We start from the raw sequence: 17,786 nt of genomic DNA on the forward strand, positions 1-17,786 counted from the left end.
CTTTAGGTCTTGTAATAAATTAAATTGAATTTGTTGAAAGTTCACTAGAATGAATAAGTTGATATACTTCTTGCGACCATATTTTAACTTTGTGGAGAAATACCAATTTTAACTAAAAATTTATATGAACCAATTGCACTTTTAAAATTTAATGGAATTGTTTATTAACAATATGCAATATAAAATCAATATATCTTGCCACATCAATTACAAAAGTATTATAAGGAAGAAAATAATATAAGAAACAAAATAAAAGAATCAATCAATTAAGGTATACCTATTTCTTATCCACAAAATATATCTTTTCCCTCTTTATTTGTTTGTAAATTTCTACTTTGGCTTGCCTTCCTCGACAACTCCTGAACCGGTTACGTTCATAGTCTTCACTTTGAATCTCTCATTCTTCAACTCCTCCCCCTCCAAATCCAAACCTCTCTCTCTCATCACAAAATCCCCTTCTCTCACTTTACCCAATTTTCTAGCAAGATTTTCCAACTTATGTGAAGCAGGTTTCCCGCGGAAATGGTGCCACGCTTCTCTGAACATTTGTTCAAATGGGACATTTTCTTCGACCTTGGAAACAAATTCCTTGATCATTTCATGCCCTTCCACGTCCATTTCCTTCAAGAAATCTTCCCAAGCATCAATGCCCAACCATTTCTCTTCTTCTGATTCGCACCAGTTTTGTTGCTGTTAGTAATTGGAATCAAAAGCAAGAACAAGAACCTTGAAGATATTCGCGAGAATCAGAGAATTTCTATTGAATCAATTTTGGGGAAATCTGGAATTTACAGAATGAGCTGAAAAGCCCTAATCGACAAAAGGTATTTAAACCTTCATTCAAACTAAAAGCTATTACATCAACGGCTAGGATTAAAGGATCTAAAACTAGACTTCAATCTTGTGGTTGTGAATGAACTAGCCGAGATCAACGGCTGTTGATACTCTTCAGCTGCTAACTAACTCTCCCCTTAGTATTTGACATGGTGCAGCCATAACAACAATTCTCCACCTTGGCCAACCATGTTGTCTCAATCTCTTCTGCACATACCAACCAAAGCACAGCACAGCTCAAATTTCTCTCGTGGCAGAGCCTTAGTTAACATGTCTGCTGGGTTATCTGATGTGTCAACTTTGAACACCTTGATCTTTCCCTTCTCTATCTCGTCTCTAATGAAATGAAGCCGCACATCAATGTGCTTGCTCCTTTCATGAAAAACTTGGTGCTTGGCTAAGCTGATAGCTCCACTGTTATCACATCCTATCGCTATAGTAGCCTGCTTTACACCAAAATCTGCTGCTATTCCTCTTAGCCAAAAACTTTCTTTTACTGCTGCTGTCATTGCCAAGTATTCAGCCTCTGTGGTGGATAAAGCCACCACACTTTGGAGATTTGACTTCCAGCTAATGGCAGCTCCAAACAGAGTGAAAACATATCCTGACTGTGACTTTCGGTTGTCTACATTTCCAGCATAGTCACTGTCACAATAACCTATCAGAGGATCACCTTTGTATTCATCACTTCCCCTGAACAAAATTCCAAAATCAGCAGCTCCAGCTAAGTATCTCAGTATCCATTTGAGAGCTAGCCAATGCTCTTTCCCATGATCAGCCATAAATCGGCTGGTCACACTAATAGCTTGAGCCACATCAGGCCTTGTACTGATCATGGCATACATAATGCTTCCCACGATGTTAGCATATGGAATAGACTGCATCTCCTTCCTTTCAGCCTCATTACTTGGCCTCTGCTGCATTGAGAGCTTAAAATGTTGTGCCAATGGTGTTGCTACCGCCTTTGTGTTTCCCAAGTTGTATTTCTGGATGAACCTTGAGATATAGTCCGACTGATTCAGCCAAATTTCCCTCTTGCTTCTATCTCTCACTATGTTCATCCCCAAGATCCTCCTAGCACTCCCAAGATCTTTCATGTCAAAAGTAGAACTGAGGTCATCTTTGACTTTCTGGACTTCCTCTCTGCAAGCCCCTGCAACAAGCATATCATCGACATATAATAACAAATAAGCCACTGGAATTCCCCCTCTTCTCTTGATATACACACACTCATCATACTTAGAGCTTTTGAAACCACTCTTAAGTAGATGCTCATTGAATTTCTTGTGCCATTGCCTACTAGCTTGTTTCAAGCCATATATACTCCTTTTCAGTAGACAAACTTTCTTCTCTTGGCCTGGTTTAACAAATCCCTCGGGCTGATGCATATAGATTGTTTCTTCAAGATCTCCATGGAGGAAAGCTGTCTTCACATCCAGCTGGTCCAACTCCCAATCCAATTTTGCCACCACTGCCAACAAGATTCTGATGGAGGTGTGCTTTACAACAGGGGAAAACACCTCAGTGAAGTCCACTCCTTCCTCCTGAGTGAAACCTCTAGCCACTAGCCTTGCCTTAAACCTCACCAACTCATTATCTGCAGACTCCAATTTCTTTTTGAATATCCATTTACAACTGACAATGGTTCTTCCCTCAACCCTATCAACCAAGATCCATGTTCCATTTTTAATCAGAGACTCTATCTCATCAATCATGGCCCTCAACCACTGATCTCTTTCCTTGGACTCCATTGCTTCCTTATAAGATCCTGGCTCTGAAAACATTATATTCTCAGCAATACATAGAGCAAAGTACAACATCTCAGAATCTGCATACCTTGATGGTGGTCTGATTTCCTTTCTTCTCACCCTATCTCGGGCTAGCTGATAGTTTCTCAGGTCACCTTGCTCATTGGTCTGATTATCAGAATCAAACTGGACCTGATCAATCTTTTCATCACCATCTGACTCACTCTCAGCTCCACCTTGCTCCACAGAATCAGGCTCCACCTCAAGACTAGAAGTTCTCTGTTCACCTTCTTGAGTTTCAATACTGCCTTGATCTGCTTTTTTAAAAGGCATCACACCTTCAGTAAAAATCACATCTCTACTGACTATGACTTTTTCCCTGCCAGGCTCTATGCACCACAATCTATACCCCTTCACTCCAGGTTGATAGCCAAGCATTACACACTTTAATGCCCTGGCATCCAACTTGCTTTGTCTTAGGTGCGCATAGGCCTTACATCCAAAAGTTCGAAGCTGAGAGTAATCACCAAAGTTACCATACCATCTCAAGTTTGGAGTGTCTCCACCAATACTGGAGGATGGGCACATATTCATCAATTTAACTGCTGTGGAAGCAGCCTCTGCCCAAAATCTCTTCCCCATTCCAGAACTGAATAGCATGGCTCTAACCCTCTCTAAAATTGTCCTATTAGCTCTCTCAGCCACCCCATTTTGTTGAGGGTTTAGAGGCACAGTCCTATGCCTCTTGATTCCCCTTTCCAGGCAATAACTTTCAAATTCCTTAGACAAGAACTCAAGGCCATTGTCAGTTCTAAAACACTTCAAAGTATGCCCCTTTTCAGATTCAACCATTTTACACCATTCTTTGAATTTCAAAAAAGCCTCAGATTTCTCCTTTAGCACATACAACCAAGTCTTTCTAGAATAATCATCTATAATCGTCATGTAGTATTTCCCACCCCCAACTGAATTGACTGGTGAAGGCCCCCATAAGTCACTATGAGCATAATCAAGAGGATGTAGTGAAGTGTGTTTACCTCTTGAAAATGGCAGCTTCTTTGCCTTTGATAAGATACATTCTTCACATGGCTCTGATTTTCCATCAGTGATCCCAGATATCACTGCCTTCTTTATCAATTCCTTAATGCTTCCTTCTGCGGGGTGACCCAGCCGCATGTGCCATAGTCTAACTGTATTGTTCTCAATGCTGTTGGTTTCCCCATCTGATTGGCTCAACACTGTGGCATCAACATAATACAGGCTGCCTCTTCTTGCCCCTTCAAACATTACTTTTGTGCCTTTCTTGATAACCATCCTGCCACCAGAGGATTCAAATGAGCAGCCTCTCACTTCAAGCATTCCCAGAGATATAAGGTTCCTCTTCACTTCCGGAATGTATCTCACATCACTAAGAGTCTTGACCGAGTTATTTCCAAACTTTAACCGCACACTCCCAATCCCCCTGATGTCACAGACCTGATTGTTGCCAAGAACCACTGATCCAGATGCCTCATTTAAAGTTTCAAACCAGTGAGCATTGGGGCAGATATGAAAACTGCAACCGGAATCTAATATCCAAGATGTCGACCCCATCTGCTCCATAACATTCAAAGCCTCAGAAGACTCATTTTCTTGGATGAAATCTGAGCTATTCTTGCTCTGTGCTGCTTCCTCCGCTTGCTTCTTCTTCCAAGCGAAGCAGTCTCGCTTCAAATGGCCTGGCTTCTTGCACCAGTGGCACGACCTTGTTTCTTTGTGATCTTTCGTCGCAGACTTAGAATCATCACGATCCTTCTTGAAGTTCTTTTTTCCCTTGAACTTCTTTATATTCAAACTCTCGGGAACTTGCTCTAGGCCTCTTCCTGCGGCTCTCTGCAATTCTTTCGCCCTCAGAGCTGTCTGCACTTCCAAGAGAGTGATCGTTCCCTCTCTACCAAACATGATAGCATCACGTAACTGATCGTGTGACTTAGGCAAAGCATTTAGCAGAAGAATCGCTTTGTCTTCGTCGCTGATAGACACATCTATGTTTTCAAGATCGTCGACAACTTTGTCGAAGTCTTCCAATTGCTCAATTATGCCCTTCTCTTCTTGGAATTTGTAGGAGTACAACCGCTGCTTCATAAGCAGCCGATTAGCCAGCGACTTTGTCAAATACAATCCTTCCAATTTCTTCAAAATCCCGGCAGCTGTGGTTTCCTTCGCCACTTCCCTCAATACTTTGTCGCCGAGGCATAAGACCACCACGCTGTGCGCCTTTTGCATAATCTCCTCTCGCTTGGCCAATGCCTTTTCATCGAGCTGCTGTTTCTCCTCCGGCGTTTCTTTCTCCGTCGACAACGCCATCGCTAGCCCTTGTTGAATCAGCATCGCTCGCATCTTCATACGCCATAAGCCGAAATCGTTTTTACCAGTAAACTTCTCAGCTTCCAATCTTGCAGCCATTACCGTGTGTAGACTCGATTCCCAATCACTTCTTTCTGGTGTGCTTCCCACAGACGGCGCCACTTGTTAGTAATTGGAATCAAAAGCAAGAACAAGAACCTTGAAGATATTCGCGAGAATCAGAGAATTTCTATTGAATCAATTTTGGGGAAATCTGGAATTTTCAGAATGAGCTGAAAAGCCCTAATCGACAAAAGGTATTTAAACCTTCATTCAAACTAAAAGCTATTACATCAACGGCTAGGATTAAAGGATCTAAAACTAGACTTCAATCTTGTGGTTGTGAATGAACTAGCCGAGATCAACGGCTGTTGATACTCTTCAGCTGCTAACTAACTCTCCCCTTAGTATTTGACATGGTGCAGCCATAACAACAGTTGCCGTCTATCGAGAAATTGGTAGCAGTAACTGTTTTCTTCTGCGATTGATGGTCGCTGATCGAACGGCTGTGGGCTCATGCAGCTAACTCTCTCCATGTCTGCTGTTTTCAACAAAAAATTATGTTTTCTTTTTTTTTTGATGGTGAATCTTCTTTGTGTTTGTGTGTATGTTTTGATGTTTGAATATGGATTTGGATTAGGACCTTCAGATATATATGTGGATATTGGTTGACTAATCAAAGTTGGTGACTCATTTACTAATTCAAATTAAGGTTAGTCTAATTGATCCTAATTTACTCTACCAGACTTTTGAAAAGTCAAACTGCTTATATATTACTACTAGAGTTTTGATTTGTCAAACTACTTTTCCTTGATCCAAGTTTTACTAATTTAGAAGACATTTGCCTTTCTAATAGAATGTTTTGACACCCCAATTTGCGACTGATTCATACTAGACTCAACCTATGTTGTTGGCGTTCAGTTTATTAGATAAAAAAAAATGACAGTCAGATACAATGAGATAAATCAAAATTGAGTTTGTATAGAATTAAATTAGTTATTGGGACGAAGATAAAATGAATAATCATAAGCTATAATGTAATCTTGATTTTGTGGAGACGGACCAATTACATTGACATAACCCAAGATTTTAAAAACCAAGCAATCAAAATAGTAATAATAGATATTAGTATAGTAGTATTAGTTAGTCACAAGTGAATATCACAATCATACGATCCCCCATTGGTAGAATACACAAACAGACTTAACAACAGATTATTATTTAATGAGAAAATTTCAATTTGATCTACCCGCACTAGAAATCTAGAATTACATATCTAGTTCGTTGAATTGAAATGAGAGTATAAATTGTATTCTGAAACTCGTTTTTGTATTAAAAATAAATCAAGTTAGGCAGGTGTGACTGCAGCAGACAGCAATTATTACACAAGTACTAATATTTATCATCATCAACCCAAGTCAAAATTCATGTGCGATTAATAGTTGATCTTTCTAATTAGTTTGTGTATTCTTTTCCACTTTCTACGTGGCACATAATGATGTTTTATGTATACGAGGTTAAAAATGTTTTACCCTCTTGAATTATGTAATCTTTACTTTTTATGCAGTGTAGAAAAGGACATGATTCCTATGAATGTTGGATCGGATCATTGCATATACATGCATGAGCATGAATTCAAATATTTGATTATACACATTTTAATAATCTATACAGATTTCCATAATCATTTAATAAATGGAGTATGTTGTTTGTCCAATAAAAGAATCACAAAGGAGATGAAAAATCTCCAAAAATAGAAACAAAATGTGGCAGTACTATAACAAACATGAAGGGTAGTGAACTAGTTGGGCGGGCGAACATAGGATACGACGGTGAAATAGGTCTGAGCGATGGTGAGAATGAGCAAGACGAGAGCGGCCAGGGCGGAGATGAAGGACCACGGCGTGTTGAAATAGGTATACTTGAAGCTCGCCCACTGCACGTGCCAGTGATTGTCGTAGTAATGGTTGACCTCGTTGAACAGATCCGCGAGGTAGCAGAGGTCGATGTCGAACGAGACGTCCTTGCCAAGGTTGTTGATGAATCGCGCCAATTCAGCATCGGTGCCGAAGTAATTCTCCACGATGTTCTTATCGATGAGATACTCCACATCCTTGGCCGTGTTGATCAGGCAGTCCAACAGAGTCGCGTAAGTCGTCATGTGCTTCGAGCAGCATCGGTAGCACTGCTCGTACGCCACGCAGTTTAATAGGAACGAGTACATGAAGTCATCCACCGCGATCTTCGGCATCTCGATCGCGCCGCCCCGGAATCGGACCACCAAGAAACTATCGTCCTCCACCGCCTTCAGCCGGATCCCCGAGCGCCGGAGCTTCGAGATGCAGTGGATCACGTGCGTGCTCGTGAACTTCCTCTCCCGCGGCTCCTCGTAATCGGTTGGGATGAAGCTCGATCGGAGGAGATCCAGGATGTGTTTTCCGTTGAGGTTACCGAATTTCTCGACGGTTTCGTCAGATCTCTGTAGGATATTACTGAAAAACCGGAGTGCTAGAGTTTGGAGAGATGGACCGGGTTCCTCCCCGGGCGGTTCGGTTAGATCGAATAAACACTGTAGCACGAAAAAGGGGATCTGATTCTCGAGGCGAATCAAATCCCTAAGAAGAAAGGAGTAAATCCACGACAACGACAGCAACGGATCATCGGCTTGAAACGCGACGATTCCGCCGAATTTCCGGAACAATTCAATCACGAAGCAGCCGTCGACGGCCAAAATCTCGATGAATTCGTCGACGGAGAAGTGGATATCGGTGGAGTAGCACTCTCTGGCTCTCGCTTCGAGCGGCTGCACGGCTCGGAGCAAATCCTCGAGATTTAAGCGGCGGCGCTTGAGCAGAGCGCCGAGGAAGCGCCACTTGTGCTCCTCGATCATGAGGAGGCGGGAATCGCCGTGGTGGTAGGGGCCGACGGAGACGATGTAGGGGAAGTAGCAGCGGCCGTTGATGTCGATGAAGCTCTGCGGCACCTTGAAGATGGAGCAGGAGCTTTTCCCGGCGGAGCCGCTCAGGATGCGCGGCATGTTGGCGATTCGTTGCTGCATCGAAGCTAATCGGTCCTTGTTGACTTGCCAGATTCCGACGGTGTGCGAGTCGCCGGCGTTCGATTCGTCGGCCATGGCGGCGAGATTAGTCAATATGAATTTTGAAATGTTTCAGCTGAGTATTAATTTCATGGAAATGGGAAGTGGATTAGTTGGGAGATGATGATGGAGTGGTAGAGGAAAAGGCGTGGGAAAATAAATTCAGATTATTTTATTATTATTTTCTTGTCATTTTTCCTTCTGCATTAATTCTAGATTTGTCATTATTTTCTTCTGTATTAATTTTAGATTGGACAGAAGAAGAGGATGGATCGAGTATATAAATTTTTGAGGGCATAGGATTTGGGTCATTGTCATATAGAGTAATGACAGTTGACGTATAATTAATAACAAGTTCGTGAGATGGCATGAGATTATTACGCCACCTGCGGTATGATCAAGATAGAGGCACTTTCGTGCTTACACAATATTCATCCGTATAATTCAACTTCTTTACTAATACTAATTCTCTGTAATTTTTACTTTCAGTAATCCTAAACCAACCTATTTAAATTAATATATATAAAATTTATGGTAATTGATTTAAATATATTTAAAAATGTAATATACAAAATACATTATATAAATCATTTTATATTTTAAATTTTATAGTATGAAATTACTAGACATTCATATAATTGAAAGGAAATTTTAGTTTGTGTGTTTATGATATTGGAACTTGGATGGAAGACATACGGAAAAATTGCAATAAAAAAATTTGAATGAAAAGTATATTTAAATAGACAACCACTTAGGTGTTGCCATATGTCCATGTCTCTAAGGTGGCTGACAACCCGTCTATTATAAGTGAGATAAAGTAATTTTTTAAGTAGGCCTGGGGAAACGGTTCTCGATTCTTAGTTAACCGAGAACCATATCTTATTTTTTTGGTTTTCGGTTAACCGAGAATCGAAAAGATAAAGTTAAGGTTCGGTTTCGGTTATTAAGTTTAAGCTAATCTCGGTTTTGGTTCTAACCGAGAATCGAAAGGTTAGAACCGAATAACCGTTATTTTCTAAATATTTTAGTTTTATTATTATTGTTTTAGAAAAGTAAAAATTAGTTTGATGAATGATGTTGGTTTTATATTGGTTTTGGACTTAGTTTTGTAAACTTTGTTGGAATTTTGGTTTTTGATGATGGAATGGAATCATGGTTTTTGTCATTTTGATTTCACGACTTATTACTTAATGTATTATATTGCACTTGAGTTCAGTTCCTTCGTTGGAACCGAAGACCGAACCGATCGGTTTCCTTGAGGAACCGAACCGACAAAGGGTTCGGTTTCGGTTCAGAATTTCGGAAAAAATGGGAGTCGGTTAACCGACTAATCGGTTCGGTCGGAACCGAACTGACCGAATTCCGACCCCTATTTTTCAGTTACTTTTTTTCTTTTATTTTTTTTTGGCCACATGCATACTAAATCCGTCTTTTTAAGGAATTCAACTAATCTTGTTCGATCGGGTTTGCGGTTAAGATCGAAAGTATTCTCCGTACTGCTAACTGCGTTACGATCCGTTGGTGTATTTTTCAGTTATTATTACTCCATCCGTCTTTGAAAAGTATGAACATTTAGTTATGTACAGATGCATAGTTGGTAAAGTAAGAGAGATAGAGAGAAAACGTAATTAAAGTATTGTTAGTGGATAATGAGTTCCACCTCTTTAGAAAGAAAAGACTTTTGAAAATTAGAATGTTCATACTTTTCAGAGACAACTAAAAAAGAAATTGTTCATACTTTTCAGGAACTAAAGAGAGAGTGCTATAGATTAGTTGGTGATGAAGGTTATAATGGGGGCTTACACACTCAATAATTTCTCCTCTTTTATCATTGAATATGAATACAATGATGTTACTCATTAAGACATTATTCAAAAAATAATTATATTATTGCCTTCCATTATAATCATCTTCGCCAAAATTCTCTAGATGGGCCTGGAAATCTGTCTTATGAATGGGTCAATTTTTTTCGTTCTATTTTTGAATTATCGCATTGCATAACTAAAAATACGCATTTTTAGAAATTGGAATGGTGTAGTGAAAAATAGTTACACCCAATTTAATGATTCAACCAAGCGCTGCCGCGCTGGTACTGTTGGTTTCGATTGCGAAGCCTAAATTTTGTTGTTGGAGGGCCCAACTTACTCTTCATGGTTATGAAATATTTTTCGTTCGTCGTCGCCAAAACTAATATAACCTAGGTGGGGTCTACAAGAAAGATGAATAATATGGGTGACATAACTTTAATATTGATTTTACTAATATAATATCTATAGGATACATTTATCCATCTATTAGAATTTTATGGAACAAAACTAATAATAAAACTAAATTAAAGGAACTTTGTGAATCTAAAACAGACAATAAATATGGAAAAACTTAACATTGTAAAACTAGAAAAAAAATCTGTAAGATTTAGGGCCCTTATGGGTTTCAAACACTGGACTTAATTAATGGTAAAATGGCAGAGTCGTGAACTACATACGCGCTAGATATACGTAATAAACTTAATTTCAATATAAGCTTTGAAATAAAAAATAAATAGTACATATTCTTATAGAGTCTTTCTTTTCAATATAAGCTTCCTGTATTTCACTGATCATAGAGTACAGATTACATGTAAAAGAAGTCTTATATTGTAAAGAAAAACTCCCTTCTCTTATTCACTATACGTCTATACTTCTACCAACCAACAAAATAATTATATTAACAATAGAGGGTATTGATCGTTTGAATGTCTAAGGTTAATCTTGTTAAGTTATGATACTCATATTAATTTAAATTATGATTCCTTTAAAAACATTTGATGCTTGAGAGTCAATATCTAAAAACAGCTTACCCCCATATTATAAGGAGAAAATTATTTCGGCCGTTTAGGGCATCTGCATAATGGGCCCTAAAAACAACTTAAGCCCAAATTGGTATAGAGTCCCCTACAAAAATTTATATTTACCGCAAAGGTGGTCCAAAATAAATTGGAGTTAATTAAAGGAGGGAGCTTGAAAACTGCCTTAACTTTTGTTGATAAAACCTATGATGTGAAATCAGTTGTGAGAATTGAGATTATCGCCAAATTTGACTTCCTTATTACCCAGCGTAGCTATTAGTAAACTTAACACTCAGTTTATTTTTGTTTAAATGTTCACATTTTCCGAATCAGTATTTAATATTGTACGATATAAATTCCATTATTTTTCTCGCAATAAATAAATAGAAGGCCACGTCACTTATATACACAAACAAATATACTATTAGTATTTATTTTAATTGGACGACGTTTGGAATTTTTTCAATCTCGCAGATACATATAGATCAACAGTCAACACACACTACATTTTACAATACCTCTAATTGAGATTTTTGTTTTGTTATGCGGTCATGCCATGCGATGAAGATTCACTTTAGAGTGGCTAAAATAGATAATAAAGGGTGAAAGAGATTTGCAATACATTATTGTAACTGAGTGTATTTGTTTGTACGTGAATGTATAACAAAGAAATAAAAAGCATGTGGAAAGGATAAGAATAAATAAATAGAAAGGCAAGCTAAGAGGATACAAATGTGCCAACATAACCAAATCCCACGACAAAGAAGGCCATTGCTTGAGCAAAGAGGTACACCACGAAATATTGGTTTTTCCCAAATACGACGCCGTAATATCCACATAATAAGAGATAAGCTCCCGTCACTAGCTCCAATAGGTGGAACCTGTTACCAACAATTCACAATTACATTTTGAGAATTATGTGCATAATTGAAATTAAAATTCTAAATATTACTATTGTGTACCTTTGGGCAATCAAAAAATTCATGGTCTTGAATGTTTTGGCAGCAGATTTGAACTTGTGGGCATCCCCTAATTTGTCAGTAACAACCCATTCATTCACTCTCCCTACCTCCAATAACCCCATCAAGCTTGCTTTTGTGCGATTCAGTGACATTACATTCTCAAATAGGATCCAAAATATCACCAAATGAAACGACCTACATAAGTAAGTTGTAAATATATGATATGATGAAATAGAGAATGCAACATTGTAAAATGAGGGCGTCTCATGTTAAATATAGCTAGCTACCTACCTTGGTGTTCCAACTGCATTAAGCAAGGTGATTATGGAAGGTATATAAATTGCTCCCCATCTTGGAATCTCGACTTGAGGAACTAGTGCTGTAGCCGGTAGTACAACACAATAAAGCACGAACGTCACAGTATGCGCCACGATCTTCCTCACGAAGAAGAAGCTATATATCACATACACCTTCTTCCACAAACACACTTTCTGCACATGCACCAACCAACCAACACAAGAGATTAATCAATATATATACTATCATTGTCACACTTGTTTAACATGTATACTTAAGAGAGCAAACCTTATTTCTCAAAATCTCCACAACCATTTTCCTAAAGAGATTGGCAGGGCCACAGGACCACCTATGTTGTTGATTTCGGTACGCTTTATATGTGCTAGGCAGCTCATTTTTCACCTAAAATTAAAACACTTACATTCTTCACTTATATCAAAAATCTCAATTTCATATTAGGAGAATATATATGCAAATACCTTTATTGAGCCAAGGTACAAAAATTTCCATCCTTTGAGGGTAGCCCTCACGGCCAAATCCATATCCTCCACCGTTGTCCGTTCCTGCCACCCTCCGGCCTCATCCAGGGCTGCAATCCTCCACACACCAGCAGTTCCTACCACACATATTCATTACAGTTACTAAGATAGTACTAATAAATTTAAAAGGGATTTTTTATAAAGATATGCATGATCACCATTAAAGCCAAAAAATGCATATGTCGATGAGCCAGCTTCTTGCTCCACGGTGAAGTGATAGTCCAGCGACATTTCTTGCATTCTCGTCATCAAGCATTCATCAGCATTCACTGAAATAGATAAATAAATAACCAAGAAATTAAAATGCAACAAAAGATATTAAGTTTGTGAAGATTACATTTGTTAAATAGAAAATGTAGAGGGATTATAAGTACCAAAATTCCAGCGAGCCTGAACGAGGGCAAGCTGAGGATTATGAATGAGAAAAGGGACGCTTCTCCAAAGAAAATCGGAGTCTGGCTGAAAATCTGCATCGAATATTGCTACAAAGTCGCATTTCTTCACGTACGCGTGCTTCATTCCCTCTCTTAGTGCACCTGCTTTATACCCCTTTCTGTTTTCTCTAATTTCATACTTTATATTTATCCCTTTACTTGCCCACCTCTCGCATTCCATTTGCACCATTTTCTATATAACAAAACATGTACACTAATATAATGAGGCCAAATACAAGGTAATAATCAAGATTTATAAATAAAAAAAAATTACTTTAATGATGGGATCAGTTGAGTCATCAAGAACTTGAACTATAATCCGATTGGACGGCCACGATAGGCCGCATGCAGCTCCGATTGAGAGCTGATACACCTGTTCAAAATAACATCAAAATCATGCACACCATAATAATAGATTAATAATCATGAATGTTAAATGTTGAATGAGGATGCGAAGAGACCTCTCTTTCATTGTACATGGGAATTTGGACAAGAACCATAGGGTAGTTGGTGTTTCCGAGCTCAGCATCATCATGTAGTGCCTCCCATTTGTATTGCTTGTTGGCCTTCCGGCCAAACACCTTCACGAAACTAACGACGATGGCCATGTACACTTTGTCCACCAGCAGCATGATGGACATCGCCAAGCACAAAAACACACTAAATCTAAGTGTAGCCACGATGAAGGGAGTCTTGATTTGGCCAAGAATTTGTGGTGTGGCATGATCATATTGCCCACTCGAGTCCATATTGATTTAGTAGTGAGTGAGAAGGAAGAAGTGGACATGAAAATAGAAATGTGGAGAAGGGTATATATAACTATAAGTAGGGGTTATGTTGCGAAATGTGGAAGGATATACTACTACTATGTGTTTATTTTATCTTTTGAATGACGCATAAAATTGTGGGTGTTGTCAGAAAACACTAGCTTCGACTTTTCCACCACAAGTCAAGAAATAAGATCAGTTTGCTAATTATCCAACTCGATTTTTATTTTTTTTTTCTGATCTGTGAAAATGTTAGGCTATGTTGGAATTGGAATGCATTATTCAATGCATATCGACTCATAACTTATGGGATAGGAAAAGAGAAGAAAACATGTTTGCATATATGTTTAGAAATTTTATACTCTACTATTGCTATTTGGATTAATCATCGTTCTCCAACTTAATTGGTTTGTGTGCTTATGCTTCGTTGGAGTATTAATTTTATCCTATGCTACATCTTTATGTTTGAATTTTGAATTCAAATATATATAAAATTTCATAAAAGACTTGACGTTCACATTCTACCTAGAACAATAATTAAAAGATCACCATTTTTCACCCTTCCTTGCAACTTCAAGTATGTCATGTACCAGTACAATAATGAGCGAGCCTACTATTTGGAATTTTGTAAATTATGTTTTACTACGAGTTATAAAAATATTGTGAATTAATGTTTATGAGTATAGTAGTATATGTAGGGGTATGTAAAAATGAGTACACATGTGGCAGTTATATGAGTGAAGCTTCCGTATTAAGAAATTGAGTCCACATGTGCCAATAATGTATGTATGATAACTTCAAGCTACAATATAATTTAGGGACCAATTAAACTGCACCATCATTCCCCTAATGTTATTTCAAGACACCTCACGAATAAAAGTGGCATCACAAACTACTAATATTCCAACTAATTACCTTTAAATACTTCATTCATTTTATATAGAATTAAATCAAAATTGATCCGATAATATCGAATTTTTTTAGTCCTTGCGAAGAAAAATCGTGGAAGCTGCCTTCGCCTTTGCGTCCACTACATCGTACGGAAAAGATCTCGCAATTCCAATTTCCAACAGCCATCACATTAACAAAGCAAAACAGAAAAAGAAAAAACAAACCGTAGGCCCCAAAATTTCATTAAATCAATTGTATTTTCTTGTTGGACTTGCGCAAGACTACTATTATAATTATTAATTCATCATAATATACTCCATTTAACTAATTCCCTCCTAAACTAATACAAAATCTAGTTTTTATATAGTCAGCTACTCTATTTTAAAATTTATATAATTATTATTTGGGTTTTGACATCTTAAGTTAAGCCCAATAATCTACCATCCATGTAAAAAATTTTAAAAAAAATTATAATATTTGAAATAAGAGAATGAAATTATAGTAACTATTCGAATTCGAGATTTCAGTTGTTGTAACTTATAATTGTTTATAGTTACTAGTTCTTCTTTGTCATCGCCAAATAAACACCCAACTTCTTTGCACAGTACTCATAAGATGCAATATAATTATATAGTTATTAAAGACTTTGAAAGTAAACGAAATAAATTATGCTTTTATATGTCCTTGGTGATTGTATGGACTATGGACAATCACGGAGTGTAGGATAATTTGAAAAGACAAAACCATAGGAGCAATACACTTTAATTATTTGGAAACAACTTTAGACTGATAAAGCAAAGTCTCCTTAACAAATTAATTGCTTGTCGCGATCTTGCAAAACAGTTGATTGAGAAATAGATGGACTAATTAATTTAGCAATCCAACATACGAAAGGCATAATTAAAAAGATAAATCAATATTCTCTTAGGTATATCATAATATGTTTAATTCTAAATTTAAGTTGAAAGAGCGAGTTTGATCTTACTATAGTTATAAGGATATGAACGGATCTTTAGTCTTTGCAGCTTTGGGTATAATTAATCACAAACAGTAAAAGAAAATAAAACAGTACTAGTAACTAAGTAGTAGTAGTAGTACTAGTCCAAAGTAAATAAACCAAACAAAAGTAAAGAAGTGCTTTAACTGAATCGAATAAATTTTTTGGAATGATTTACAATTTTAATAGGAGAATTAAACGAATCTTCCCTTTAATTAATTCTTCTGAGGGTGACTGAACAAATCCCATGACTTTCTCAATTCTGAAAAAAACACCAAAAATCGCAAGATCACCCAAAAAAACCCCTACAAACCCTAACATGTTTCAAAACTCATAACCAATTGGTGTCACATATCAAGATTAATAACAATTCTAACCAACTCAATATATTTGATTTCAACATACTTATAATTTTGTTACGTAATTTTCCAATGATCTTCTCCGGAAACAAGAACGGTTATCATAGTCAGAAACGCTCAACAAATTTTGTACGACATGATTCCTCTTTCTTTCCCATCTTCTATATTTATACAAATATATGAATATGATACCGAAATCGAATAAAAAATCAATCGGTTTTTTCGTCCAATCAATTAGCAAAATTCCATCAGTCATCGTATTAACATAAAATAAAGCAAAACTGAAAAAGAAAAAAGAACAAACCGTAGACCCTCTGAATTCTCCCACACTCTATATAACTTCCTCTAAACTTGCCAAATTCCAAAAGAGAAAAAACAAAATGTCTGCTAAATCATCCGATCCAAGGAAGAAAATTCTGGTGGCCTCCGACGATGAGAGCAGTGACTACGAAGATGACTCTGAGCCCGAAACCGATCTCGGGCTCGGCCTGTCCCTGGACAAACTCAGCCTCGGCCCGCAAAAGAAGCTCCTCATCCTCTGCCTAGGCGGCCTCCTTGTTAGCAGAGTTCACCTCAAGGATAAGGCCTCTGTTCGAGGCCTTCGCCCCGATGTTGTTTATGGCAAATTTCTCGGTATTCATCCTCGCTTTTCTTTAATTTCTTGGTTTTTTTTCTTGATTTTTTGTTTTCATGTCACAGTTTTTAAGAGGCCATTTTGCACTGATTTTCTCAAGTTCTGCTTTGAACGCTTTGAGGTTGCGCTGTGGTCTTCTGCAAGAGAGTAATTCTGATCTCCATTTATTTCTTTCTTTTCCATTCATATTTAGTTATTTTATGAAAATTTTTTATGAATTTGAATGCATGATTGCTCAGGCATAACATAGAAGGTGTCTTGACCAATATTACTGGTGGGAGTGCTAACCGAAACAAGTTGCTATTCGTTTGGGTAAGTAATGCAGACCAACTTTGCATCACAAAAAATGATTATAACAATTTATTGATTTTCTTTTTAGGCACAAGAAGAGTGCAAAGAGTCTGGATTTTACTGCCTCAACAAAGGGGAGAAGCCACTGTTTCTGAAAGAATTGAAAGATGTGTGGGGAAGTAGAATCTGCAAAGGGAAATACTCTGCTTCAAACACTCTGTTGATTGATGATGAACCTCATGTATCCCTTCTCAATCCGGTAACTAACAACTTTTTTTCAATCGAGATTTCAAATTATATCGAAAAAATAGCTTTAATCGAAATGTATTTGCAGCCCAACACGGCCATATTCCCGCAGCCGTACAAGAAGCACGACAGGGCTGATGCATATTTGGGTCCGAATGGCGAGCTGCGGAAATATCTTGACGCTGTTGCAGATGCAGCTGATGTTACTGCGTACGTCAAGGATCATCCGTTGGGACAGCGGGCGATAACGCCGTCCCACCCCAACTGGGACTTCTACAGCAAGGTTGTTCGCCGCCACGGCAAGGTTGTTGAAGATTCTGTTGCGGAATCTTCTGCTAAGTGAAATGCTTGGATGTGATGGATGCCTATGTTTATAATAAAATTGCTTTTGAACTAAAAATGTATGGCAGTATGAAGAATCCTTTTCATGTTGATGAGTATTTGCTTTATATATCTATGAAGTTATGTTTCTGGGCTC

At 37.8% G+C, this 17,786-nt stretch overlaps 3 protein-coding genes across 3 annotated transcripts; 1 reads left to right on the forward strand and 2 right to left on the reverse strand.

Moving 5' to 3' along the window:
• Positions 1 to 6,501: 6,501 nt before the first annotated feature.
• LOC125221274 (UPF0481 protein At3g47200) lies at positions 6,502 to 8,287 on the reverse strand. The gene has a single exon (XM_048123399.1). It carries the CDS (start codon positions 8,098 to 8,100, stop codon positions 6,769 to 6,771), a length of 1,332 nt encoding a protein of 443 aa, XP_047979356.1. The 5' UTR covers positions 8,101 to 8,287; the 3' UTR covers positions 6,502 to 6,768.
• Positions 8,288 to 11,487: 3,200 nt separating this feature from the next.
• On the reverse strand, positions 11,488 to 13,877 carry LOC125221266 (glucomannan 4-beta-mannosyltransferase 9-like). Its single transcript, XM_048123393.1, has 9 exons — positions 13,585 to 13,877; positions 13,398 to 13,496; positions 13,064 to 13,316; positions 12,848 to 12,958; positions 12,630 to 12,766; positions 12,439 to 12,552; positions 12,145 to 12,344; positions 11,854 to 12,048; positions 11,488 to 11,772 (listed from the first exon to the last, which is right to left on the reverse strand). The coding sequence occupies exons 1-9, from the start codon at positions 13,870 to 13,872 to the stop codon at positions 11,610 to 11,612; spliced, it is 1,560 nt and encodes a 519-aa protein (XP_047979350.1). The 5' UTR covers positions 13,873 to 13,877; the 3' UTR covers positions 11,488 to 11,609.
• Positions 13,878 to 16,442: 2,565 nt separating this feature from the next.
• Positions 16,443 to 17,779, forward strand: LOC125221290. The gene is made up of 5 exons (XM_048123413.1): positions 16,443 to 16,770; positions 16,837 to 16,918; positions 17,011 to 17,083; positions 17,151 to 17,321; positions 17,397 to 17,779. Exons 1-5 carry the CDS (start codon positions 16,518 to 16,520, stop codon positions 17,649 to 17,651), a joined length of 834 nt encoding a protein of 277 aa, XP_047979370.1. The 5' UTR covers positions 16,443 to 16,517; the 3' UTR covers positions 17,652 to 17,779.
• The last annotated feature ends 7 nt before the right edge of the window (positions 17,780 to 17,786 follow it).

This window comes from Salvia hispanica, chromosome 1 (genome assembly GCF_023119035.1).
Source record: "Salvia hispanica cultivar TCC Black 2014 chromosome 1, UniMelb_Shisp_WGS_1.0, whole genome shotgun sequence".
Classification (NCBI taxonomy): Eukaryota; Viridiplantae; Streptophyta; class Magnoliopsida; order Lamiales; family Lamiaceae; genus Salvia; species Salvia hispanica.

Excerpts from the sequence above, each read along its gene's own strand:
- LOC125221266 (XM_048123393.1), bottom strand. The coding sequence starts at position 13,872 with ATGGACTCGAGTGGGCAATATGATCATGCCACACCACAAATTCTTGGC. Across the intron at positions 12,553-12,629 it reads TGTACCTTGGCTCAATAAAG|GTGAAAAATGAGCTGCCTAG; the intron begins GTATTTGCATAT and ends TTTTAATTTTAG. Across the intron at positions 11,773-11,853 it reads AATTTTTTGATTGCCCAAAG|GTTCCACCTATTGGAGCTAG; the intron begins GTACACAATAGT and ends TGTTGGTAACAG.
- LOC125221290 (XM_048123413.1), top strand. The coding sequence starts at position 16,518 with ATGTCTGCTAAATCATCCGATCCAAGGAAGAAAATTCTGGTGGCCTCC. Across the intron at positions 17,084-17,150 it reads ACAAGTTGCTATTCGTTTGG|GCACAAGAAGAGTGCAAAGA; the intron begins GTAAGTAATGCA and ends TTTTCTTTTTAG. Across the intron at positions 17,322-17,396 it reads ATGTATCCCTTCTCAATCCG|CCCAACACGGCCATATTCCC; the intron begins GTAACTAACAAC and ends ATGTATTTGCAG.
- LOC125221274 (XM_048123399.1), bottom strand. The coding sequence starts at position 8,100 with ATGGCCGACGAATCGAACGCCGGCGACTCGCACACCGTCGGAATCTGG.